The sequence below is a fragment of the Bombus impatiens genome, unplaced genomic scaffold (genome assembly GCF_000188095.3).
Source record: "Bombus impatiens unplaced genomic scaffold, BIMP_2.2 scf_0320, whole genome shotgun sequence".
Lineage (NCBI taxonomy): Eukaryota > Metazoa > Arthropoda > Insecta > Hymenoptera > Apidae > Bombus > Bombus impatiens.
In genome coordinates this window covers 341,193-367,076 of record NT_176739.1, presented here as the reverse complement: position 1 = coordinate 367,076, position 25,884 = coordinate 341,193, and the positions used below count along the sequence as shown (strand labels likewise).

The window sequence follows — 25,884 nt, the reverse complement described above, 5'->3', positions numbered from 1 at the left end:
CCGCCGCCGCTCCAAGTAAGAGCGCGTTCGACGATCTGAATGATAGCATTCGTATGGCACTGGGCGGGTCTCCGTCAAGACCGGCACCTATATCTCAACAACTACCAACCGCCGCGCAACAAGCACAGCAACCTCTGCAGCAGGGTTTTGGCATGTTCGATATGGCTGCAAATATGGCTGCCACCGGGCAACCGGTCATGCCTGGAGGGCCGATGGTCGGCTACGGTATCCCAACCCAAGTCCCGGCGGGGTACGGTTCTCCGGCTAAGCAGCCGACCTCAGGTGACGGGAATGTATAGATGACTATCATCAGTTTGCATGTCAGAGGAATCAGTGATGCTTTCCAGTGGCCCTCATGAGCCTATGTACTCTTGTGTACCTTGTGATTAACTCTTTCACGCCAGATGTTACATATAAGCAATGTTGTACTTTAAAATGAAGACTACAGAAAAGCATGATAAGGTGAAATTCTATTTTTATAATATTTGTACAATTTTTTGTGGAATCTATATTTCATTATCAAGAATTTTCTATCAATATTGAATTTTACTAATTTTATGTACACTACCATCCACAAATAGTTGAACACCTGGCTTAAGTTGATCAAAAATTAATAATAATAATAAAATAATACCTTTGGAAGAATGATAGGTATAACGGGGTTGTGATAAGTGCATCTATTTTCATTAAAACTGGTTCTAATTTTAATATGGTACATCTTCCTTATAAAGACAAAAAAGAATATTTTCTTAACGATTGACCAAAGAGATCTTTGCTTCTATAGCTTCCAAACATTTGGTTGTGAAAGGATTAATGTTTGCGATATTTTAGTGTAAAGAAGGGGATCTAGTAATTTAGAGATAATATAAAGAAGTGAACCAATCTTGCATTCTTAATGTTTTAGATTTATATAATGATATAATAATTCTGGAATAATATAGAGAGGGAAACCAAATTTGTAATACCAGTTTCAAATATGTCACAAAAGTACAAGCTCAGAGATATACAGCATCAGTGATTTGTGTATCTGTTCTTGGTTTGTGAAGTAGATTTTCACTGAGTTGTTCATAAAAGTTGATTATTTGATGCGTTTGTAATGCTTGGATGTATACCTGCTGGTACTGGCATGATGTCTTTGGAAAATTTTTACAATTTATTTTTTTGGAGAATGTAGAGGTATATTGTAAGTACTACCTGAATTTACTATTTAATTACCAATGCGTAATATATCCAATAGATTGTGTATATATTTGAAATATTCCTTTTCCTTTATATTTCTCTCCTACTATTTTTAATTTTTTGCAGTTGGATATTAATAAGTCGATATTTCAAATTAAACTGCAAGGAATTAAATGACTATATATTGTAGATTTATTCCATATAATACAATGATAAATGAATGACCTTTAGTCAAGATAATGATACACGTATTCGCACTGTATACTCTGTTAAAGTAAAAAGCATGGCTTTTCCAGAGTTATGTACTTGCAAATGTTAGAAACTTCATATATAAAATTATAAGGGATATATTCTTTTATTTTATTATAATTTATCCCAGTTAATTGCAAGTAGTTCAATTTTACCATCTTGTTTATCGAAACCCATGCTTTTTTATGTTCAAAAGTTTGATCCTTCTTTGTGTATCATTTAATGTGCAATAAGAACATGTAACCTTGGGTTATGCTTTATGGGGCTTTGGCTGATGTAGATGTTGCTTAGGTTTTGACAGTTTGGGCATGATGCTGATGCCTACCACTGTAGCTGGAGATAATAATATTTCAGCAGCAGGACAACAGCAGAATGCAACATCCACTGGCAAAGTCCTGACTGGAGATTTGGATAGCAGCCTTGCTAGTCTTGCTCAAAATCTGACAATCAACAAAAGTGCGCAGCAGCAAGTCAAGTAAGGTGTACAAAATTTTTTGAAAGCTTGGTCTTGAAGACAGGAAAGTAGTATTTTTGTTTCTTTTAGGGGTATGCAATGGAATTCCCCCAAAAACGCTGCTAAAACTGGTGGCCCAGCTGGTGGATGGACACCACAGCCTATGGCAGCTACGACTGGTGCTGGGTATCGCCCAATGGTGAGTTCAACGTGGTGACCAGTTCTTCAGTGCTATATCATTATCAGCACACTGTTGTTGGACGTGATATCTTTGTTGTCAGGGTATCACGACCCCTACTATTCTTATATTACATGTCAGATATCTTTATCTATTCTCGCCATTTGTTACTGAATCACTATCAGCATGCTGTTTTTTATCGTTATAGGATTATTATTTATTGTAAATAATTATCCTGTAACCATGTCTAATAAATTATCTTCGTCTTCGGACTTGCGACACGATCTTGTTTAATTCGTTTTATATTTCTAAGCATAAATGTAATCGATAAGCGAGTTTAATATCAGGAAAACACTTGCGAGTAATTTACAACGTTTATATGACCGTAGATTATCGTAGCACGCTTGCTTTATCGCTCACTAAGCTTTCACATAATCAATGATTACGATAGATCCTTGTCCTTTTTAATACTCTGAAACACTTAGCTCGGTTATCGTGTTGCACGTTTGGATGCACTGTGCATTATTTTATATTCAAGTATCACTGTAACACTAAACACAATTATTGAAAGTTCACAAGATAAACATCTTAAATATAAAGTACACTAGACTTCCTTTGAATTAAAATAGATTAGAATTGTAAAAAATGTTGACCACCTTAGTACAGGGTAAAGAGGAAATGAATATTAGAATATAGAAAACATATTCGTCGATCCATACACTTAGGTATACAATGCATGCATGGCATATGGCATGCTACCTGCTGTTACAGGGACAAGGAATGACGCAACTCCCTTCAACTGCTATGGGCTTCCCTCCCCACACTGCACCATTGGTAAGTTCTAGTTTCCATGGAATTAAATATGGTAAAAAAAAAAGAAGTGAACTTATCGCTTGATCAAAGGTTTGACTTCACATTGCTGTACATAACAAGTATTGTTACTAATTTATTCCCTGAAAAAAAGTTATGCCATTAGATGATTATTGAATGTTTAAATATGACAAAGTTTTTCTTTAGTAACTGATTGTAGAGGAATAGTTCATAGAATTTTGTAACCATTGTTCTTATAAATGTATATTATATCCTTAATATTTCCCTGCTTTGCATTTATTTATATGTGTGATGCACCTGAGTGTTTGATTTAAACTACTTTCTCTAGTAGAGTCGTAGGTTTTTCATAAGTATGTTGTTTGATTATTGCATATGAAATACCCTATTGTATAATAAACTCAATGCTACCTTCATAAATATCTATTGTACACTAGACTCAGATTTGTAAAAATGTAAATACACTACTTTTGCTGTTCCATATATCCATACATGTGTAAAGTGACACAAAACCTACAATGCAAACTAAAACAAACCAAATACAAAATACTAAAACACAATGAGCTCTATATATATTGATCTGATTGAATATAAATGGTCAAATGTTGAAAGCATTGTTATCGAAGGGAAAACAATTACTGGAGATAGTTGGACTTGGAGTAGTAAGAATTCCAGAAGTACAGATACAGTGTATCTGACCAGTCGGCTTTCTGGTGTCCCTAGGGAATGCAAGGTGTGCCAATGGGCATGCAGGGTATGCAGGGCATGAGGCCAATGATGAGCACAATGCCTGGTGGTCCTGGTGGCATGATGGTCGCAGGAGGAACTGCATCAATGATGATGCCCAGCACAAATCCCATGATGAGTGCTAATCTTCAGCAGCAACCGCAGCCACAGCAGCAGCAACAACAATCCCAGGCTGTTCAACAGCCGCAAAATAATCAAGTCCAACTTGATCCATTTGGTGCCCTGTGAAGAGATTAGGTATCTATTTGTTATGCCCTTGTCATGAAGAGAAATGTCAGTGACAAAACTGTGAATTGTGATTGGAATTAAATAGACATTCTGGAAATTAAAAGGTCTCCTGATTTTTTACGGTGATACATAACAAATTTTATCCACTAATTCACCTAATTGAATTTTTGGATTTTAATCAATTAGTTTGTAAATAAAATAGAAAAATAAGCCAAATGTATAGACTTGGTGATTTTATTCTAGAGAGTTTTTGTTAAGAAGGAACAAAGCTATGCATATCAGAGCATATTGTAATGAATTGTATCTGTATATGTTTGTGATTAATATATAATATAGCATGATTATGCGAATCTGTCCAAAGGCAGCTTTGTTTGTAAATGATTAACAGCTGTTGAACAGATTTCATCTTACACAAGATACTTGTATAACGATGCACAGTTCCATCTGAAATACATACATAATTCCTATCAGGCTCATTTACTAATGGCACCGGTTTCTAGTTAACATTGTCTATCTGCACTCAGTCAACGATTCAATAACTTTACTCATAAAATGTAAAAATAAAGACAGCACATCAAAGGATTGCAATTTGATTATTAAACAGATACAGCATTTAGTAGCTTTTGGATAAGTGAAATGGTAATCAGTTAAGAAGCTATGAGGTAGCTTTTAATAGATACAAAAAGATATTGTATTATATAATATCATTTTTTATCAAACTTTATAATATTTATAAAAGACTAACTTAAGAAAACATGATCACATATCCAAGAATTACCATGTTTAATATTAGTAATGAGTTTGAATGTAACCTTCATATGACTAAAAAATGATTTTTTCTTGCAGGAATTCTGATTGGAATCGAGCAAACGAAGCACCAACTTTGTAAATACCGTGTAATATGCCTAGGAAATGTGCCCTGCTTGCTCTTGTTATTCTATGTCATCCGTAACGAATCGGCCCGTCCTCACGAAGAAAAAAGGAGAAGAAAAACAATATTGAAGTTTATCATTGGATCGTTCTCCGGGAAACGCGACGGCGCCGACGGATTCTCATTAATATACATATTATATATATATATTTCTACTGCTGATTGAGTATAATCGTATATACGGATTTGCTCAGTTTACGGCGGTTGCCTTACAGAGATACGCGTAGTCTCAGTGTATACATACATATATATACATAGTCTTGCGGGACGACTAAAAGAAACAAAAGATAAAAAAACGAAAAAAAAAAAAAAAAAAATAGAGAGCTTAGAGACAGAGTTATGAAAAATGAAACATGAAAAATGAAAAAAAAAAAAAAAAAGATTGTACGAGCCGTATTACGTTTAGAATTCCATGAGGTACGTGGGTGCAACTATTCCGTATGAGTTGACTGTGATAGTATTGCATCGACATTGTAGTGTTTTCCAGTGATCGAAGGGAGAGCTGGAAGAAAATGAGGGAGAGCCTGAGAGAGCGTGTACATGTATATTTGAGAGCAAGAATGAATGGAAGATTGAACGAAGAGATGGAGTTATTAATGAAATTGTTTCGGTACAGGAGGTAGGAGGTCCAAAGTAGTTCCATACAAGCTTTATATATACTGGAACGTGTATCGAGTTTAACTGAGAATCATCTTTCCGTATAATATAGAAAGAGCAACTATATTGAAGTTGGTTTTAAGTCATGTTGATTCTAAACGTACATACACATCGTGGAAAATTATACATAGTTGGCTGATGCATGATGTATCCATAGTAAAGATGTAAAGTACGTACGTATTTTGCGTATACATGTGCACACGCGCGCGCAATTGTGCAGGTGCATACGTACCCGACTATATTTCACAATTCGTGCGAGAAGATATAACGTTAAAAATATAAATATTATCTGAAAAAGAAAAATTATACATATATATATAAATGTATGTGTATGTATATGGCGTAATCTTAATAATGGCGCACCCGTGTCGCTCTGTTTCATTTTTTCGTACTATCTTTACCGGTATATATTTTGATTTCGACTCAGGGCGCTGAAGCAGTTACGACGTATCCTTTATTAAAGTATTAAATACTAAACGATATACATATATATATATATATAGCGAACGAGAGTGAGATTGTGCGAGTGAAAGAGATATAAAATGGAATGTTAGGTGGTCTCACTAATGTTCTTTATCCGTATACCGTTCCGAACTGTCTTAATTAGGTAATTAAAACGAACTATATATACAAGTTAAGATTATGATACTCATGCGATAAATTATAATGAATGTAACACGCGGATCTACGATTCAGTATGGTACTATTAATATATAGTCAATAATTCCTGTTCTAAGGTCTAATTCGGGATTCATTTCATCCCCTTGGCGCGTGCAGCTACCTCCATGAACAATGTTTGCTATATATTACCGAATACATTATATAGTAATATAAATATCTTCGTTCCTGTCTGGAATTCGCAACACTCGAAGAGGCTGCACGAGATCCTAAGCGGAGAGAAAAAAGCCCTGTAAATTGTACCAACTTCTTTTACTTTATTCCCCGTGATGTTGCATCTGTAAACATTCTTTCTGGCTGATTCGAATGGCGTTGATTAGAGGAACACTGGTGTATAGGAACGGAAAGAGAACCTAGAGAAACTGGAAGTGAGACTTGAATGCTTCGCGGTCACTGGAACCTACCTATTTGATACTCATTCAATGACCACTATGATTTGTGAATTAGCAGCGATTTTCGCTTTATTTGGAGAAATTTCGAACGATGTAAAGCAAGCGCTGGTTTGTAAGATTCTACGAATTTTTACAAAAATTCGGTAAAACCATTTGACAAAATTGAAAAATATTCTTTTCTATTCAATGAATTTATAAAACTACATTAGCAAATCGAGTAAAACAGCTGTTTTCAGCACAAGAGGAGTTTCTTGATCAAGATCCCAATATTATGACTGCAGAAGAGAAGGTTGTAAGAAAGGAAGAGCGAATCAATGAAAATGTGAGAAAGTTTAGTTCAAAGCGTTGGACTTTGGGAAGTCAGGAGTGCACAGATGTTTCTTTCACATTGGACCACACGCATAAACCACATGCATAAACCACATTCAAGATCCAAGAGGTAGAAATTATACTTGTTAAAGTTTAGCACGACAAATGATTTCTCAAGCAATGAATCTCTTTGTTGAAGCGAGGTTAATTTTCTAAACGTGATTATTCAAGGAATTTGTGCACTCCTGATGCGAAGTTTGTGTCCGCGACTTATTTAACTTAGGTGTTCTTGTATAATATGGTTCTCGCAGTTGGCGGAAGTAATGGCCATAGGAGACTAGATCATAAAGTACATGTTCAATTAACGACTACAGATCATGCAAGAAGAAAACTGGTCACCATTAAGTTTAAAAGGGTGGTCTCTGTGTTGACATTCTGCGTAACCTTGGAAACTTTTCTTTCGTACAGTAGAACCTCGTTAATCCGAATTTCTTGTATAGAAGAAAACTTATTTCGAATTAGTAGGAATGAGGTTTATTTTCGGAGGAGGAACTGAACCGAAGAAGACCTTGAATAAAATACATTGATAGGTAGAAAAGTTTTTTCGATTATATTTTCCTTAACTCTATTTGCAAAAGAAAGAGAGAAAGGAAAATATTTCTACGAAGAAACTTTTGAATCGAACGTGAAAGGAAATCTAAATCGAAATAGTTAAAGTGGAACATCCAATGGAGTTAGGGTTAACGAGGTCTCACTTCGCACAAAAGATGTGGAAACCATGATAATGCAGAACCTCGTTATTTCGGAATCGTCCAGAGTTGTCCAGATTAGTGAGATTGTACTATATTATCAACGAAAAGCGGAGGAGAAAGGAAATTGTAATTCTCTTTAGGCTTGAGAACAATGGAATAAATGTAAATTGATCTTTTTATACTACATGCTTTAGCTTTCTTTTCTTTCGTTCTGAAGAGGTTTGGTTGTACGATCGTGTAATGCGTTTAGAACAATGTTTTACATTGCAGTACACAAAAAACAAACGTTTGTGTAAACTTACTGGTGATCGAGTGTAACAGGACAATATTACATATACATATATAACACATATTTTATCGAGGATTATAGGGCAGTAGCGATCCATGTAACTCTCCCCTATAAGCTAGCGAAAGGCAAGGCGATATTCGGAGAGGGACAAAACGAGAAACGAACACTATATCAATATTTTTCATCGATCAGCCATTAACACGTTCAGTGTTATGAAACCCAAGAATGATCTCCTAACTTCCCTGTTCTTACTGCGTTCCAGCGTCGTGGAATAAATGTTGAACAACACATCATTAATGATCACTAATTGACTGACAAGGGTCCAGTAGTATTGTGATTTGCAACTGGTAGAGTGGAGTCTGAGTGATACGTAGCTCAAAATGATACTCGAATGCTATGTAACTTAAGTATTGAGTGAAATTATAGTGTCCCCTTTTTTTTGTACCAATAATTACTTAATATTTCAATTATTTTGAGCAACGTAGTGGTAGTCAGCAGAAGCTGTGTACTCTATCTTCAGTCTTTAGCTAACGTTAGGTTAAATAGTCGCGGAATCTCTAGTAGACAATAAGTTGAACTTATTGTCATTTAACTCTATTTCTCATTAATTTTCAAGTGTACAGCCTATTCCTGAATAGAGGTAAATATTTATATCCATGATTATTGTAAATACAATTAGATACTTAGTTAGATGAATTGTACATATCATTAATTTCTTCTGCGAGAGTCCATTCTATCCGATTGTAAGTTGATGTTAATACAATGTTTAACTTATTTACCAGTAAATGTACGGGAATGTAAGATTAGTCGAGGGCACTGAACGTGTTAAAGAGCGTTCTTGAGGGAAATCCTGTGTAAAGTCGCTAGCCTTTAGCGGAAATATTTTGTTTAACGAGAAAGTAAAATGAGAGAGAATGAGAGAGAGAGAGAGAGAGAGAACTAAAAGATTGGACGAGCTCGGCCGAATCGATATATCGGTAGCAAACTAGAGAGTCTATAGAAACACGGAGAGAACCCGCTATTTTTTCTGATATCATCTAATGGGAAAAAGGAAACCATAGTATGCCATATTATACATCTCGTTTTTCCGTTCTATCTTCTGTTAGGACGTCTCTCTTTAACGTAAGTAGTTATAATTCATGCGCGTGAAATTCAAAACGGAAGAAGTACAGCGACTATAAAATATATTAGTTGAGATGCTATTATTTACGGTTAATTTGTATTAATTGTCATTGATATCATTATGCGCTACGAATATGTTGTAAACGATTATTATGTAACACATGAATGGCGTTTAATAGAGTATTTATTGAAATTACTAGATGTGTCCATTCCTCTTCGTGAAAAGAGAGATAAACTAACATTTACTTTATCCTAGTACGCTTTATCTTTTCTTTTCTATAACTAAATATTTACTAACAATAATATATGGAAGGCGTTTAATAGAATATTTGTTAAAATTAGCGGATGTGAGACCACTCTTCTTCATTGTGAGGAAGAAAGAAAAATTAACGTTCGCTTCGTTCATTTGTTGAGTGACCAGATTACTTAAAAAATTATTTTTACAGTTGTTCTAGAAATTTCTGTACTCCTTAGTTCCAGAGTTATTTCAAAAATTACTCTACTCTGTAATTACTCTAATCTTCTTCGATTTATCTTGCTATTTAATTGATGGAAAAATGTCAAATTATTTTTAGCTAATCAACAAAAAAAAAAAAAAAAACAGCTTATGGTACAAAAGTACTTTGAAGTACTGTTAAGGAGATTAATTTAAAAAAGGAAGAAAGGGAATGCTATTTCATTATGATGATTCATATAGAAAAATACTATGCATCAAGCAGACAATGATGAAAACTAGGTTTGTAATCGAAACAGTCACAGACGTAATATTCCTCTTTTGTAACTATCTTTATTGCAGATGGTGGGAGAGAGTGATGCAGAAACGCTTTACAACGATCGTTTGGAAGTGCAGTCAATTTATACGATACCCACGCGACGATTGTGTCGTAGAAGTTGTCTTCCCAAAAACAATTACAAAGTTTGCTTCGTTGAATTTGCGGTTCGAATACTTGTGAACATGAATGGTATTCAAAGGAACATTGGGTAAGTGATTTCACAATTTAATGTAACGATCACTATATCAACAATTGTATCTACAATTTTATATAGAAATATCTATGGCCTTTTTATTATATAACTATATAACTATATATATATTACAAGATATTTGCTGCATGTAATGAAAGATAATAATATAAAAAATGTCTTAAGTAAAACGTTTTGTGTAACATATAATATATTACATAATATACATAATTCACTGTTAGAAACTATTATATGTATTATACGTTTTATGTAAAACATTTTCAAATATCACTGCTATTTCCATGAGACACAGCTGACATGATTTATATTGGTGAAATTCTAATGCAATCCAAGAATGTATGTGAAAGCTAAAAATTATATATCAATATTTAGCTATGAATTTAAAAAATATCGAAACTGAAAACCTCTGGTTCCCCTGTTGGGAAAGCGTGGAAAGTTTTGAGAACTAAGAATGGAAAATTCTAAAAATAATAATTACTGACTATTATTTTTCTAAACTATATCTCTTTTCCTTTTTTTTTTTACTTTTTATTAAAATTTTGTGTAACATATAATATATTACATAATATACATAATTCACTGTAAAAAACTATTATATATATTATACGTTTTATATAAAACATTTTCAAATATCACTGCCATTTCCATGAGATACAGCTGACATGATTTATATTGGTGAAATTCTAATGCAATCCGAGAATGTATGTGAAAGCTAAGAATTATATATCGATATTTAGCTATGAATTTAAAAAATATCAAAACTGAAAACCTCTGGTTCCCCTGTTGGGAAAGCGTGGAAAATTTCGAGAACTAAGAATGGAAAATTCCAAAAATAGTAATTACTGACTATTATTTTTCTAAACTATATCTCTTTTCCTTTTTTTTCTTACTTATTAAATCATTTGAACAGCTTTGTTGTTACAACTAAAAAATTGTTTTCCACAAGTTGTTTATTCGTGACGATTAAATAATCATTTTCTACGAGTTTATTATCTTTCTTACAACAAAATAATTGTTTCGCAAGCTTCCAAACAGTTTTATATTTTCACTGAAGAACTTATCGAGGTCGTATCACTTTTGACAGAATAGTTGCTCGCACAAACGTTTAGAAGAATTAGATCATAGATGTCCTCTGCTTCTGCTTGTTCGAGCTGAATAGCGTGCGATTGTTGGCATAATTCATGTCTATAGAGGAGAAAGTTGCGAATATTGTTTGATTTCGTTAAGTGATTTCGTTAAGCGCACGATGCCAAGAAAAAGTGAATGACTTCTTCTGGTCCTACGATAAATTCCAGATCCTTTCACGAAAAGTGAAAGCCAATCGTTGTTCGCTAAGAAATGATCGATGCTGCTGACATTTACAAAAAACAGCTGACATTTACAAAAACGAAGTTAAAAGGGATTATATCGAATAACAGAAATCGTTCGCTTTAATTTGTCATTGTCGAGTAAGCGAGTTTCTATATGCCGTATAAATTGAACTTAGCAAATATTGACTGTTCACTGAAAAAAAACTACCATTTGTCACGAGACAAGTTTCAACACATTTCCTGTTCTTTAGTTACATATGTATTTACACGATTTATACATAATTTGAATCAAAGATAAAATTCTGCGATTTTGCATGTTTACTTCTAAATTTGCAAAATTCATGAAAAAAGCCCAACTTTGCACTTATTACCAATCGAGCGGTAGGTGAAAAATTTTATCTAGTTTCTCGATTCTTAAAGATCTCTGAATTTCATTGTAATTCGTGTAGTATAGATGTTAATTATTAATTTTTTCAATGTTTTTGAATTTTTCCCTTTCTTATACAGTCAAGGGATGACATTGATTGTCAAGTGTAGAGACCAGGTTAGATTAGATTAGATTAGATTAGATTGGATTAAAAATTGAATATAATTGAAATACAAATATAGAGTATAGAATTTCACGAGGAAAAATGCGATGTATCACGTAAGAAAAGTTCGAGACCATGTAAAACAATTTGCAACCTTTTCTAATTCCTCTCTATAATTTAACTGGTAACTGGTGGTACAAGCGGAAAGGGGGCGATTCAACGCGAAAAAAGAAGTCGAAAATGTAGAGTAAAAATTTTTCGTTTTCGAGAAAATCGACTTTGAATTTTCGTTCGGTACGCGTGCGGTACGTTATAACGGATCTCACTGTAGATCGTTATCTCGATGGAAAAATTAAAAAAAAAATTGTTATTCTATATTTTCGACTTCTTTTTTCGCGTAGAATTACCCCCTTTCCGCTTGCACCACCAGTCACCAACCACCCTGTATAATTAAATACAATTAAATATAATATTATAAAAATCTGCCTTTAATAATTAATACTTAGATATCATAATATTATATTCTTCTTAATTTTAGATATAATATTATATCCAAATATCAATTACTAAATAGAAAGAGATTTTTCATTGGTAAAATAAAAGTAATTGAAATATAAAATTAAATATAAAATTTCACAGGTAAAAAGAAATATACTGTATTGTATTTTATATTGTATCGTATTATATTATTGAGGCCTATGCCCATAATAATCTTATTACGTATATGCAGTGTGCACGTTTGATGCGTTCTATTTCATTATACATCACTGTTTGGTATCGATAGCGGCATAACCTCCAACCACTTGAAATTTCCTTTTATTGAATACAAGGTCCACGTTAATCTTCTGTTTTTATCATTTGATGTAATAAGTATTTAGTATAAGTATTTAGGCTGTATTTAGTATTTTCAATAATGTATACATTAATATGCCTCTTCTCTAAAATTTTCATTTTTTATTATTATTCCATAAAAATATAAATAATTTAGATGTAACAATTCGCCATTATAATCGCAAAAGTGATATATTGATCACGTGAAAAAATTGCTTTTTACAGGGGTACAAAATTAATGTTCGACTTACAGATAAAAAATGGCAACGTACATAGGAAAATGCAAAGAAGCCGATAATATGACCTTCAATTATCCGAGTTAATTTCTTGTAAAAAACAAGAAGCCATTATGTCATTGCAAGTATATACATGTATGCAAATCCCCGACATTTTTAACGAGGTGGATAATTAACATATAATTCACTACAAGTTGTTTAAAATTGAAAACCAGAGTATTACACAATTGCATAGCGATTGACAATTGTTAATTTATTATCACGATGAAATACCATGTTTAAAAAGTATTAATCATTTAATGATTTAATAACTTTTTCCTTGAAGTATATTACTAGTATACAAAGTATGCAGTCTGACATAAGTGTTGCTTTGTTGATGACAGGTATATACAGGGTATCCCAGTATTAATGGTACAATCACCAAGAAGGCGATTGCACGCGAGGAAAACAAATCGAAGATACAGGATAAAATTGTTTTGTTACATATGACGCCTAATTTTCGAGAAGATCGAGTTTGAAATTTCGTCAAGTGGAGTTAAACTTGATTAATGTTGAACGGGACAGAAACGAATAACCGATAGCAAGTTGTTCGAGTTATAAAGTGGGTAAAAAACGTAGAGAGAAACTTTTACATAGAATCTTTCGCCTTTGAAAAAATAAAATTTGAAATTTGGTCGAATACGCGTATATCGGGCTAATTTTCTTAAAAGCGAAGCACTAAATGGAAAAATATTTTTGCAGGTGGAATAATCTCCTGCTGATCGTTAACTTATATCTTTATCACCTAAATTTACATATAGCAACGAAGTTTTTGAAGTCGATTTATTCGGCACGTAGTTTCAGAAGTGAAAAATGTGTTGTATACTGTAGACATATTTTTCATGTAGATTACTCCGTTTCCCGATTGTGCCCGAAATTTGTTAAAAAATTTTAAAAATTTAAATTTTATGCGAAAATAGAAGAATAGTATAGTAGTGTATACTATTACTATGGTATAGTATAATGATGTGTGTATATTAGTATATACTATGATGTAGTAGCATACTAGTATATAGTAGTATACTATGATATACTAGTATAGTAATATAATAGTAATAGTGTATAACTATATACTAGTATATAATAATAGTACATATTATTGCTAGTATATTACTAGTACCATCCGTATATTATACAATGTTTCACGGATGTGATTAATAAAAATACGAAAGTACTATTAGAGTATAGAAAAAAGGTTATTATTATGCAACTATTCCATGAAATATCTTTCTAATTATACTATAACTTACTTCTAGATGAGATGAAAGATAAGATGGAGTGTATCAAATGTATATTCCTGGCCACGTTCAATTTCATCTGCATATTTCATAACTTTTCCATCACATTTGCCAGAAATGATTTTTAATATACAGGATTTATGTATTATATAAAAATATCCTTTTTTCGCGTAGAATCACCCCCTTTCCGCTTGTACCACCGGTTACCAACCACCCTGTATACATATATAACAGCGCTAATGATTTTAATACTATTAATAGTACATATGATATTCGTATATTATTTCATCTACTAAATTTTATAATAAGTGTAATTTAACATATTTTTGCATAATGTATGCATTGCGTAGATCGTTGCATCTTTCCTTCAATTTCCAGTCTAACTAACACGTCTGAAGGATTATGATTACATAATGGCTTTTCCTTCATTTTGAATCGCGTTATGGCTTTATCGCCACTTGCGATAGCAGATACTGTTGCACATATGTGAAGGGCAATGTCATGTGTTATGTACTATACGACGTTCACTATAAAGCATATTCCTCTATAGCGTGCCATTGTTATCAATCAGAGTTCCCTCGCTATTACCGACTATTACATAAGATCATCAGAAATCTTGTTTTGATAACGTGTGGTATTCGCTCATTGCCTACACTTAAATACGTCTATTGTACATACAATTTGACTTGTCATTGGACTTAATAAGTGGCAAGAAATTCTAGTTTCACTGTCTTACTCACAAGATTATTTTTACATTTGTGTATATCTGAAATCGTGATGTCGTGACTGAAATCGTAATCTTCTGCATGATCCTATAATTTTAGTAGATTTTAATGCAAAATCATTTAGTAAGATGTTCCATACAAGAATATTTAATATTTGTATTAATATATAAATTATTTGTGCCAAAATCTATGTTAATATAGTTATATACATGTAAGAAATAATAATTAGTGTATCTACTCTGAGTAGAATATTAGAGTATTTACTCAAATTGAGATACTTAATACTTTATTAGATTTTAATACAAATAATTTTTATATTAATATAAGTATGTATTATATGCTATTAATACTTCTGATTGGTAATCAAAGCATTTCTTGTTAGTAATAGCAGTATTTCTAATTAATATCTAGTACAAATTTTATATTAAAGATTCTGTATTAAATTTTTGACACAAAATTTGTATTAAACACTAATTAATATTTAATACAAATTATAGTAGATTTTAGTACATACAATTACATACAAGTAATAAATAATAATTAGTGTATCTACTCTAAGTAGAGTATTAGAGTGTTTACTACAATTGGAATATTTAATATTTTATTAGATTTTGATGCAAACAATTTTTATTTGGAAATACGTATTACGTTGTTCGGTAAATTCGTAGTGAAAGTTAAGAAAGATTTATCCAGATAAGATCTCTTTATCTATCAAAAATTGTTCGTCTTTTTCACTAATAAATTTTTTCGAAATACTTTTATATACATACAGTTCCTAGGTTATCTCATTTCTTGACTATGTATTTCGAATAAATATTATAGACATACATAATTAATGTGATATATATTATAATATATTCAGTTATTCAAATAGATAGGAGAGAAAATTAATTACTATAGTTATTCTAATTATTATAACTACTGGTTATTCAGAATTTCTGAAATAGGGGTTCAATATTATTTTACTAAACACAGAAGCCGATTATAAATCCCTTTTAAAAATAGTATTTACTCAAACACTTCATTATAGCTTCAAAATTTTCCAATATTCTATAGGTTAGCCAAATAATTCTAACAATGATCTGTTACTGTTTGTAACAGTTTACCTTGCTGATATTGTAATTTATGTGCTCATTATAATTTCATTACAAATTTCGAATAATATTTCTTACCTCGCCGAAAGATTAGATTTCATTTTATTGCATCTAATTACTAAAATTTTTTAAAATACTATATCTGCTTTTTTACTTATTAGTATACACCTGTAATAGTTTATTTATCACACATACTTATCCCTCAAAAGATAGCATTTTTATGTGCAAAGATAGAACTTGCATTTTTATTTGCATCAAATGATCAGCTCCATTACAATAGTAGAATGAACTGTTTTATTGCAGTATATAAAGTGAGCCCTCTAATGCTTTATATGATTCAGAACGAGCTTGTCTCATTAATGAGACAGCAGTGTTCGTTTCAAGTTTAAAAGAAATCAGTAAAATAAAATTAAACTAAATATGATGCTATAAAAGTATAATAAGTATAATGTAACATAATATAAAGATCGTGTTAATATCGAGTGTGATGCCTATCGTCCTTTTGTTGAAATTAATATTAAATTTTACTATTCTGTTGTTCTATTATATTATATCATAAATAAAATATTTATATAATATTTATATAATATCATTTATATAATATTATTATAATATTATAAATTATTTGTAATTACATATATATATATATGTCGGAGACGAAAGAACACCGGAGCCTTTGGAATTTTGGATAATCCTGCAACATTGTAATCTAGAGTCTACTATAGTTGTAATTAAACAATTGTAGTTATTCAATCCGATTGTAATTGTTCGAGAGTTGTGATAATGAGCTTGGGCTCGAGGCGACAGCCAGTCGCCGAACGTAGCCGCGGTCGTGGGACGAATGCTTTGTCTAACAAAGGCATGGAGTAATTCTATAGCTCTCCTTAAAAAGAAAATAGTTGTAACAATCGACAGTAAACGTTCCAACAGTCTCTGTCCCGTAGCTCGCCACGCGCGAGATCTAACTAAAGTCCTTCAAAGAAACAGTCTTTGTCCTAACTACGAGAGATTGAGGAGACCTATGTTTCAATGAACGACGTCTCCCACTAGCGACTTCCCCTCGAGGGCGACTAGCATCTTTTTTTAACGACTGATATGGAGATTGACCAATTAGCAACAACGCCAATTTCTCTTACTTTCTAAACGAAGGCTATCTTCGACGAATCCGATGATCTTTGTCCTTAGACACAGCCCATTATGGTTTTCTTCTGTTGCATCATCGGGACGGGAAAGTCATTCTCTCTCGCGATCTCATCGACTAAAAGAGTAATTCCTACGCCCAGTAAATATTACACGTCTGACTTAGATTTTGTGAGCACGTTCATCTATCATCCCGTCGACCACGGATTCGTTATTGAATCTAGGTTTCGTTATTGAACCTAGGATCATTGTCATTAGTTTCTCGAGTACCTAACTACCTCGGTTACTTGTCCGTTTCTATAATAATCGTATTTGCACTAGTCAATGTCTTCTCTATTGCATAACGACAACGTGTAACCCAAACGAAGATTCGTTTCACGCCCCTAACCCTAATTCTAATGTAAACCCGACATACATATGTATATGTGTATATATATATCTCGATTTATTAGTTAATGCAAAAATTATTGTTACAGGGATTCCAGGAAGGTTGTAGAATTCACCATCAATGGGAAAACTTACACAGGTCTGAATCCAATAATTAGTCAATTAAAATCATTCAAAAGCAGAATAGAAGCAATAATGATGTTGATGGTATGACCATTTTCAGTGACAGAAAAGATCCCACCTGGAACATCCTTGAACGTCTTCATCAGAGATTATGCAAAACTACGAGGAACTAAGGCTATGTGTCATGAAGGAGGCTGTGGTGCTTGCATTGTGTCAGTAGAAGTCAAAGGTGAGACAATGTCTGTGAACTCTTGCCTGGTACCAGTTTTGATCTGCAATGGGTAAGTTTCAAATTAATTATATTTCTTAAAATTAATATTCAGATCATATTTTTTGTATTGCTCACTCTTTTAGATCTCATTTTAACATTTCTTTTTAATGCAGTTGGGCTATTAAGACGATTGAAGGTGTGGGTAACAAGCAAGAAGGCTATCATACCCTGCAAGCAGCATTAGCAGGCAAAAATGGCTCCCAGTGTGGTTATTGTTCACCTGGAATGATAATGAACATGTATAGGTATTTCTACCTTCTACATTTATATTCATTATATATATACATACAATAAGAATTGAAATGCTATTTTAATATTGTAGATCATTAATATTAAATAATATGTTAATATAAATTGGACAAGTAGGTTTAATTAACTTAATGTTTTCAGTCTACTGCAAAACAAAAATGGAAAAAAATTAACAATGAAACAGATAGAAAATTCTTTTGGAAGCAATATATGTCGTTGTACTGGTTACCGACCAATTCTGGATGCATTCAAGGCATTTGCGAGCGATGCTCCAAAAGAACTTGTTAAAGACATTCATGACATTGAAGTAAGTCAGTGATAATATTAACATTAAGATGTGAGTAGATCTTGAAACATAATTCCGTATTTATTCTCGAGTATTAGATGTAACAGATATCTGTTATCTTACTGATAAAATGTGCAATCATTAATTTACAGAATTGTTAATATCAATTCAGTAGGAAATTTCAGAAGAGAATAATGAATGCATCATTTTTTATCTGATAAATAGATATTCAACTTCATTTTGTTTTGTAAACAAACAACAGCAACAAGATTGTAAAGAGTTTCAAGCGTCTATTGATGGGCAACTCATTACCCATTCGTGGCTTATCAGTAATAGATAGGTTGTATAAATTATACAGAGTGGTTGGTAACTGGCGGTACAAGTGGAAAGAATGCCAAGAAAAAGTGAATGACTTCTTCTGGTCCTACGATAAATTCCAGATCCTTTCACGAAAAGTGAAAGCCAATCGTTGTTCGCTAAGAAATGATCGATGCTGCTGACATTTACAAAAAACAGCTGACATTTACAAAAACGAAGTTAAAAGGGATTATATCGAATAACAGAAATCGTTCGCTTTAATTTGTCATTGTCGAGTAAGCGAGTTTCTATATGCCGTATAAATTGAACTTAGCAAATATTGACTGTTCACTGAAAAAAAACTACCATTTGTCACGAGACAAGTTTCAACACATTTCCTGTTCTTTAGTTACATATGTATTTACACGATTTATACATAATTTGAATCAAAGATAAAATTCTGCGATTTTGCATGTTTACTTCTAAATTTGCAAAATTCATGAAAAAAGCCCAACTTTGCACTTATTACCAATCGAGCGGTAGGTGAAAAATTTTATCTAGTTTCTCGATTCTTAAAGATCTCTGAATTTCATTGTAATTCGTGTAGTATAGATGTTAATTATTAATTTTTTCAATGTTTTTGAATTTTTCCCTTTCTTATACAGTCAAGGGATGACATTGATTGTCAAGTGTAGAGACCAGGTTAGATTAGATTAGATTAGATTAGATTGGATTAAAAATTGAATATAATTGAAATACAAATATAGAGTATAGAATTTCACGAGGAAAAATGCGATGTATCACGTAAGAAAAGTTCGAGACCATGTAAAACAATTTGCAACCTTTTCTAATTCCTCTCTATAATTTAACTGGTAACTGGTGGTACAAGCGGAAAGGGGGCGATTCAACGCGAAAAAAGAAATCGAAAATGTAGAATAAAAATTTTTCGTTTTCGAGAAAATCGACTTTGAATTTTCGTTCGGTACGCGTGCGGTACGTTATAACGGATCTCACTGTAGATCGTTGTCTCGATGGAAAAATTAAAAAAAAAAAATTTTTATTCTATATTTTCGACTTCTTTTTTCGCGTAGAATCACCCCCTTTCCACTTGTACCACCAGTTACCAACCACCCTGTATATTAATTTACATAGTATGTACAGTCTATTATAGGTTTTATTAATGTATTATAGACTTAATTGAAGAAATGGAATCTAAACAGAAATCAAGTATCATATTTATATTTTCTGTGTATTTTTGTAAACAAACCAAAAAATTATTTCATTGCTATTCACCACCAGTTTATACTTCCTTCGACTTAATCTCTTCCCATCTTCCTTGACAAAAAATTGTTGTTGTCTAGGAATTATTCAAAATAAAAGCCTGCAAGAAAACTGGTATGCCGTGTGAAAATGGTTGCAATGGTTGTTACACACTCAGCCAGAATACAGAAGCTAACATTTCCATGAAATTAGATGGTAGTCAGTTCCATAAGGTTCTAGCAGTCGATGATTTATTCACACTATTCCAGAATAATCCAAATGCCAGTTATGTTTTGCATGGTGGTAACACCGCACATGGTAATGATCAATAACCATTATTTTACATGAAAACTACACATGAAGCTATTAAGTGATGAGAGTCAAATGAGAAATTATCATATTTTTTTTGTGTGGTTTCCATATTATATTTATTTGTGCTCTATCTATATTAAAATTCTTTTTTCTTTACAGGTGTGTATCGAATGAAGACACCGGATATAAGTATTGATATTAACGACATACCCGATCTGCGTAATATAACAAAAACTGACGACGCTTTGATTATTGGAGGGAATATTTCACTTACTGTGGCAATGGAGACTTTTGAGAAATATTCAAAGGAACCAAATTTCGAATACTTACAACACTTAGCCAAACATATCGATTTAATTGCTAGCGTTCCAGTGAGAAATGTAAGTAAATATAATTAACTGTGTACGATGAACTCAAACCACTGATAACATTTTATGTTCCAGGTTGGATCTGTAGCAGGAAATTTAATGATCAAGCACACGCATCGTGAATTTCCATCAGATTTATTTTTGATATTGGAAACTGCAGGAGCACAAGTGCATATAGGTAACTAAAAAAGTTCAAACAAAATTATTTGAAACATTTATGCATATTCTCTGTATTGATATAAAATTTATTATTTAAATTTTGTTTCCTATGAAAAGTGGAAGCTGGTAGCAAAAAAACTAGTATGAATTTATTGAACTTCCTAAACTTGGACATGAAGCACAAAATTATATACAGTATAATGTTGCCAGCTCTTGGCAAGGAATACGAGTACAGATCTTACAAGGTATGCCTTTGTATCTTGATATATCTAGAATAATTGGATTACCTGGAATCATAGATTTCATTGGAAGATTTTATTGGACTGTAGATAATGCCACGAGCACAGAATGCCCATGCTCACGTGAATGCGGGGTTCTTGTTTAAATTAGATGGAGCTGGAAAAGTGCTTGAGAAACCAAACATCATAATTGGTGGAATAAACAAGGATTTCGTAAGTAAAACTACAGGTTTACTTAGCAATGTAGGTTTAAATCAAAATTAATTTTTCCAGCTGCATGCATTAGACACTGAAAACTTCTTGATTGGGAAATCCATTTTGGACAAAAAAGTAATTAAAGATGCTTTGGATAAATTAGACAATGAACTTCATCCTGATCATGTCTTACCTGATTATTCTCCAAAATTTAGAAAAACACTTGCGGAAGGACTTTTCTTTAAGGTACATTTCTGAATGAAAGCTATTAAAATTTTGAGTAAATGAATCTTTATGTCTGATCAGAGATGCAACATTTTTTGTAGTATATTTTAAGTATTAAGCCTGAGAGTGTGGATCCAAAAGCACGCAGTGGTGGAACTCTTTTGGAGCGTGGATTATCTTCAGGCAAACAGGACTTTGATAGTGATAAGAATTTATGGCCTTTGAATCAACCTTTGCCAAAATTGGAATCCATATATCAAACATCTGGAGAAGCTCAATACTCAAATGATATTCCACCATTGTCAGATGAAGTTTTCTGTGCTTTCGTTCTTACCACAGTAGGGGCTGGGAAACTGGATAAAATAGATGCTTCTGAAGCATTGGTATTATTTTCACGATTAATCTAATTGATCTAAAATATTTAAAAAATCGTCAATTTCAAATCTTATTACTTATTTTATTTATTACTTATTTTTATAACATAAATCTAAATATGTTCTTCCAGAAAATGAAAGGAGTAATTGCTTTTTATACTGCCAAAGATATTCCTGGGAAAAATGTATTCATACCAGCAAGTGCTCAAGAAATAATGTTGAATTATGATGAAATAGTAAGTTGATTCATAAACAAGTATGTTATGAATACACTGTAAATATTTGTGCAAACTCATATCTTTGTAAATAGAACTAAAAAAGCTAGGACTTATATAAAAATTAGTTTCATCTACTAGGTATTATAACACATATTGTACCTTGAATGTTTTATACATATTTGCCATAAATGCATAAAAATCCGCAAACTATAAATGTTTAAAATTTATAACTTGTTGTTATTTGTCGTTGTATCTTAAGCTGTTTGCGGATAAAAATATCGATTATGCTGGGCAACCAGTTGGAGTGATCGCTGCGATAAGCTACGCGATTGCCAATGAAGCAGCACAGAAGGTACACATTTCCTACGTCGACTTCACGCCTGAAAAACTATTGTTAACGATTGAAGATGTGCTTGCATCCAAAAACCAATCCAGACTACTTCAATCAGCTAACGTTGAAGCGACGAACAAAGGTGTGTACACAAAATATTTGTATTAAATAAAATATTTGATTAATATCTTCTTTCTTATAAATTAATGCATTTTATGATCATTTACTTATAGAGATTTTTACACAACTGATTATCATTATTTTTTATTAAATATCATAGGAAATGATGTGAAGCACGTGGTTAAAGGAGAATTTAGATGTGGAGGGCAGTATCATTATACTATGGAGACTCAAACTTGTGTCTGCGTGCCAGTAGAAGATGGTATGGACGTTTATCCAGCGTCTCAATGGATAGATCTGATACAAGTAGCCATAGCCGAGCTTCTCAATATAAAAAACAACAGGTAAGACATACAAAATATTGATTACAAACAGATAATATTTAAAATATTATTAGTCAATTAAATAAATCTTATTAAATAAATATTAAAAATTAAATAATATATAATGTTTTATATTTTAATGTGATATTTAATATTTATTTAATAACATTTATTTAAATGACTAATAATGTTTTAAATATTATATATATAATATATTAATATTAATATTTAATACTATGTTTCCTTAATTATTAATTACAGTATTAATATAAAGGTGAGAAGATTAGGAGGTGGCTATGGTGCAAAGATAAGCCGTGCCACACATGTTGCTTGTGCTTGTGCCTTAGTATGCTACAAATTAAATCGACCAGCTAGATTTGTTATGTCAATAGAATCTAATATGCAAGCTATGGGAAAGCGTTATGATACTCGTCAGGAGTACGAAGTTGGTGTAGATGATGATGGTCGCATTCAATATTTAAATGCAAATTACTGGAGCAATGCCGGTTGCAATTTCAACGAATTTCATGCACCTTTAGTTGCACTACATATCAATAGGTAAATATACTTGAACATATGTTATAATAAACAGTTTAAAATAGTTGATTCTTATTTAGTTGTTATGAATACTCAACCTGGGCCTACAAAGGCTTTGAGGTTAAGACTGACCTGCCTTCCAACACTTACTGTCGAGCCCCAGGTATTTCAAATTACTATGAATAATAACTTGTAATATAGCAAAAATGATGATAGCCACCCTAAAATTAAGTTCTCTAATTGACAGGTTCGACAGAAGCTGTAGCTATGATAGAAAACATAATGGAGCACATAGCAAAGACTATTGGAAAAGACCCATTGATGGTTAGGTATGCAAATATGCATGAGGACCATAAAGGTGCATTGCAGTCTATGATAAATGATCTATGTCAAAACGCGGATTACGAGACGAGAAAGAGAGCTGTAGATTCTTTCAACAATGTAAGGGAGTTCGAATATCCACCATGATTTTAGTATACATAATATGAAATATTAATTAATTAAATAATTTTGTAACTTTTGTAGGAAAATCGATGGAAGAAAAAAGGAATATCTTTGATACCCTTAATGTATCCTTTACAATTATGGGGACAATTCCATGCACTTGTATCAATTTATGCTAGGGATGGAACAGTTTCAATTACTCATGGAGGAATTGAATGTGGTCAGGGAATTCACACCAAGGTGCCAAAAAATATAAATATAATAAAATATCTTAATATTGTACATGTATTATAATAAATTGTTGGTAGTAATTATTAGTAATACATTTATTACAATAACAGTTTATTACTTACATATTTTTTTTCATTACAGGTAGCTCAAGTAGCAGCACATACTTTGGGTATTGATTTATCATTAGTTACCGTAAAACCAAGCAACAATTTAACATCTCCAAACAACTTTGTTACTGGCGGTAGTATTACTAGCGAGACTTGCTCATATGTAAGACTTATTTTCATTTATTAATACATTATACAAAAAAAATTACATATATAGTGTATCAGAGAAGTAATGAGTAGATTGCATATGCTCATGCATTTTTGGGAAATTCGAAAATGCAAAAATCTACAAAATGTGATCTAAAAATTTAAATGAAACAAATTTCTTTAGTTATACTCGTAAAAATATAAAAATGCATAAATATTCGCAATTTAGTAATAAGACTGATTTCAATTCTCAATAATTGGCAATATTATTAAAACCTAATTTCTCGAGGATTCTATTTTTGAGAGACCAAAATCCATTTATACTTGAGCTACATACAAATATTTTTAGAGGTCCCATTACTTTCCTGTCATCTTGTATTTAGGAATACCTATGTATATGTGTATTTTAACAATTTTAGGCAACCATGATGGCTTGCAAAGAACTGGTAAAAAGACTTGAACCTATAAAAAACGAGCTGAAAGACCCCTCGTGGCAAGAATTAGTAATGACAGCACATACGAAAGATATCGACTTGTGCGCCCGATATATGTATGTGTTTCCAGTAATTAAATAGCTATAGAAATATTAATCTAGTCTTCCGAATATTTACGAAACATATTTTATAGGTTTACTACAAAAGATGATATAAAATCTTATCCGATATACGCGGCAATTATTACGGAAATTGAACTGGATTTATTGACTGGACAGCACGTATTACACAGAGTGGATATAATTGAAGATGTTGGGAGAAGTATGAATCCAGAATTAGATTTAGGACAAGTGGAAGGCGCCTTTATGATGGGTCTCGGTTATTGGACCTCCGAGGATTTAGTTTATGATCCTAAAACTGGTCAGCTGACGAATTACAGAACTTGGGTATGTTGTTAAATTTGTTTAACCTAATATATGTAGGACTGAGAATTATAGTTGTATAAATCAGTTTTTACTAGGTTTTATAAAATAGTGTATATTGTTTATTACTATAAAAAGTATAAAATATAAAAGATATCTTTTCAAGTCATGAAAGCGGTTCGCGGCAGAAAATAAAATTCTAACTTAATTAATTATGGAATGAAAGAAATGATACTTTTAAAAGTTGAGGTACATAATTAGATATAAATTTTCAAAATCTTAATTTACATCAAATTGGTTTTACCAGTCTGCCATATTACACGTAAGAGGAATTCTTCAAAAATAAAAACTAAATTTTTTTTGCAGAATTATAAGCCACCCGGTGCGAAAGACATTCCTATCGATTTTCGAGTTTATTTCCGTAGAAATAATTCTAATTCGTTAAGCGTTCTTCGTTCAAAAGGTAAAACAACAAACTGAAGCAAATGGTTAATAACTCTAAATCCGAGATGTTAAACTTGATATTTATTAAATTCTATAGCTATTGGTGAACCACCGTTATGTACGAGTTATAGCGTAATTATTGCAATTCAAAATGCGCTTAAGTCAGCAAGAGAAGATGCTGGGAACAAAGATCCTTGGAACAGATTAGGTAATGAAAAATTATTAAAAAGTATATTCTTTTATTATTTTGTGTGTGTGTGC

The 25,884-nt window shown here is 32.1% G+C and overlaps 2 protein-coding genes across 21 annotated transcripts in view; both read left to right on the top strand.

The window, feature by feature from the left end:
- Positions 1 to 9,189, top strand: part of LOC100746890 (phosphatidylinositol-binding clathrin assembly protein LAP) — a 32,168-nt gene extending 22,979 nt beyond the window's left edge. For 7 of the 19 annotated variants that reach the window (XM_012385343.3, XM_012385341.3, XM_012385347.3 and 4 more), the window contains 5 exons: positions 1,720 to 1,903; positions 1,973 to 2,081; positions 2,832 to 2,894; positions 3,612 to 3,872; positions 4,710 to 9,189. In XM_012385343.3, the coding sequence (XP_012240766.1) occupies positions 1,720 to 1,903; positions 1,973 to 2,081; positions 2,832 to 2,894; positions 3,612 to 3,863 (608 nt within the window). In that variant the 3' untranslated portion in view covers positions 3,864 to 3,872; positions 4,710 to 9,189. The remainder of the gene's footprint in view (positions 1 to 1,719; positions 1,904 to 1,972; positions 2,082 to 2,831; positions 2,895 to 3,611; positions 3,873 to 4,709) is intronic. The other 12 variants (XM_012385354.3, XM_012385350.3, XM_012385352.3 and 9 more) reach the window with 6 other exon arrangements.
- A 600-nt stretch (positions 9,190 to 9,789) lies between these two features.
- Positions 9,790 to 25,884, top strand: part of LOC100741462 (xanthine dehydrogenase/oxidase) — a 16,804-nt gene continuing 709 nt past the window's right edge. Inside the window, exons 1-24 of one of the 2 annotated variants that reach the window (XM_003489373.3) lie at positions 9,790 to 9,974; positions 17,597 to 17,646; positions 17,731 to 17,911; positions 18,015 to 18,146; positions 18,292 to 18,457; positions 20,095 to 20,311; positions 20,465 to 20,685; positions 20,749 to 20,851; positions 20,950 to 21,077; positions 21,162 to 21,284; positions 21,345 to 21,512; positions 21,593 to 21,874; positions 21,997 to 22,101; positions 22,343 to 22,556; positions 22,695 to 22,878; positions 23,119 to 23,415; positions 23,475 to 23,557; positions 23,642 to 23,835; positions 23,920 to 24,078; positions 24,211 to 24,339; positions 24,743 to 24,873; positions 24,951 to 25,203; positions 25,546 to 25,642; positions 25,721 to 25,831. In XM_003489373.3, coding sequence (XP_003489421.2) covers positions 9,790 to 9,974; positions 17,597 to 17,646; positions 17,731 to 17,911; positions 18,015 to 18,146; positions 18,292 to 18,457; positions 20,095 to 20,311; positions 20,465 to 20,685; positions 20,749 to 20,851; positions 20,950 to 21,077; positions 21,162 to 21,284; positions 21,345 to 21,512; positions 21,593 to 21,874; positions 21,997 to 22,101; positions 22,343 to 22,556; positions 22,695 to 22,878; positions 23,119 to 23,415; positions 23,475 to 23,557; positions 23,642 to 23,835; positions 23,920 to 24,078; positions 24,211 to 24,339; positions 24,743 to 24,873; positions 24,951 to 25,203; positions 25,546 to 25,642; positions 25,721 to 25,831 — 3,913 coding nt within the window. Of the gene's footprint in view, positions 9,975 to 14,738; positions 14,870 to 17,596; positions 17,647 to 17,730; positions 17,912 to 18,014; positions 18,147 to 18,291; positions 18,458 to 20,094; positions 20,312 to 20,464; positions 20,686 to 20,748; positions 20,852 to 20,949; positions 21,078 to 21,161; positions 21,285 to 21,344; positions 21,513 to 21,592; positions 21,875 to 21,996; positions 22,102 to 22,342; positions 22,557 to 22,694; positions 22,879 to 23,118; positions 23,416 to 23,474; positions 23,558 to 23,641; positions 23,836 to 23,919; positions 24,079 to 24,210; positions 24,340 to 24,742; positions 24,874 to 24,950; positions 25,204 to 25,545; positions 25,643 to 25,720; positions 25,832 to 25,884 lie in introns of those variants that run through there. The other variant, XM_012385409.3, reaches the window with a different exon arrangement.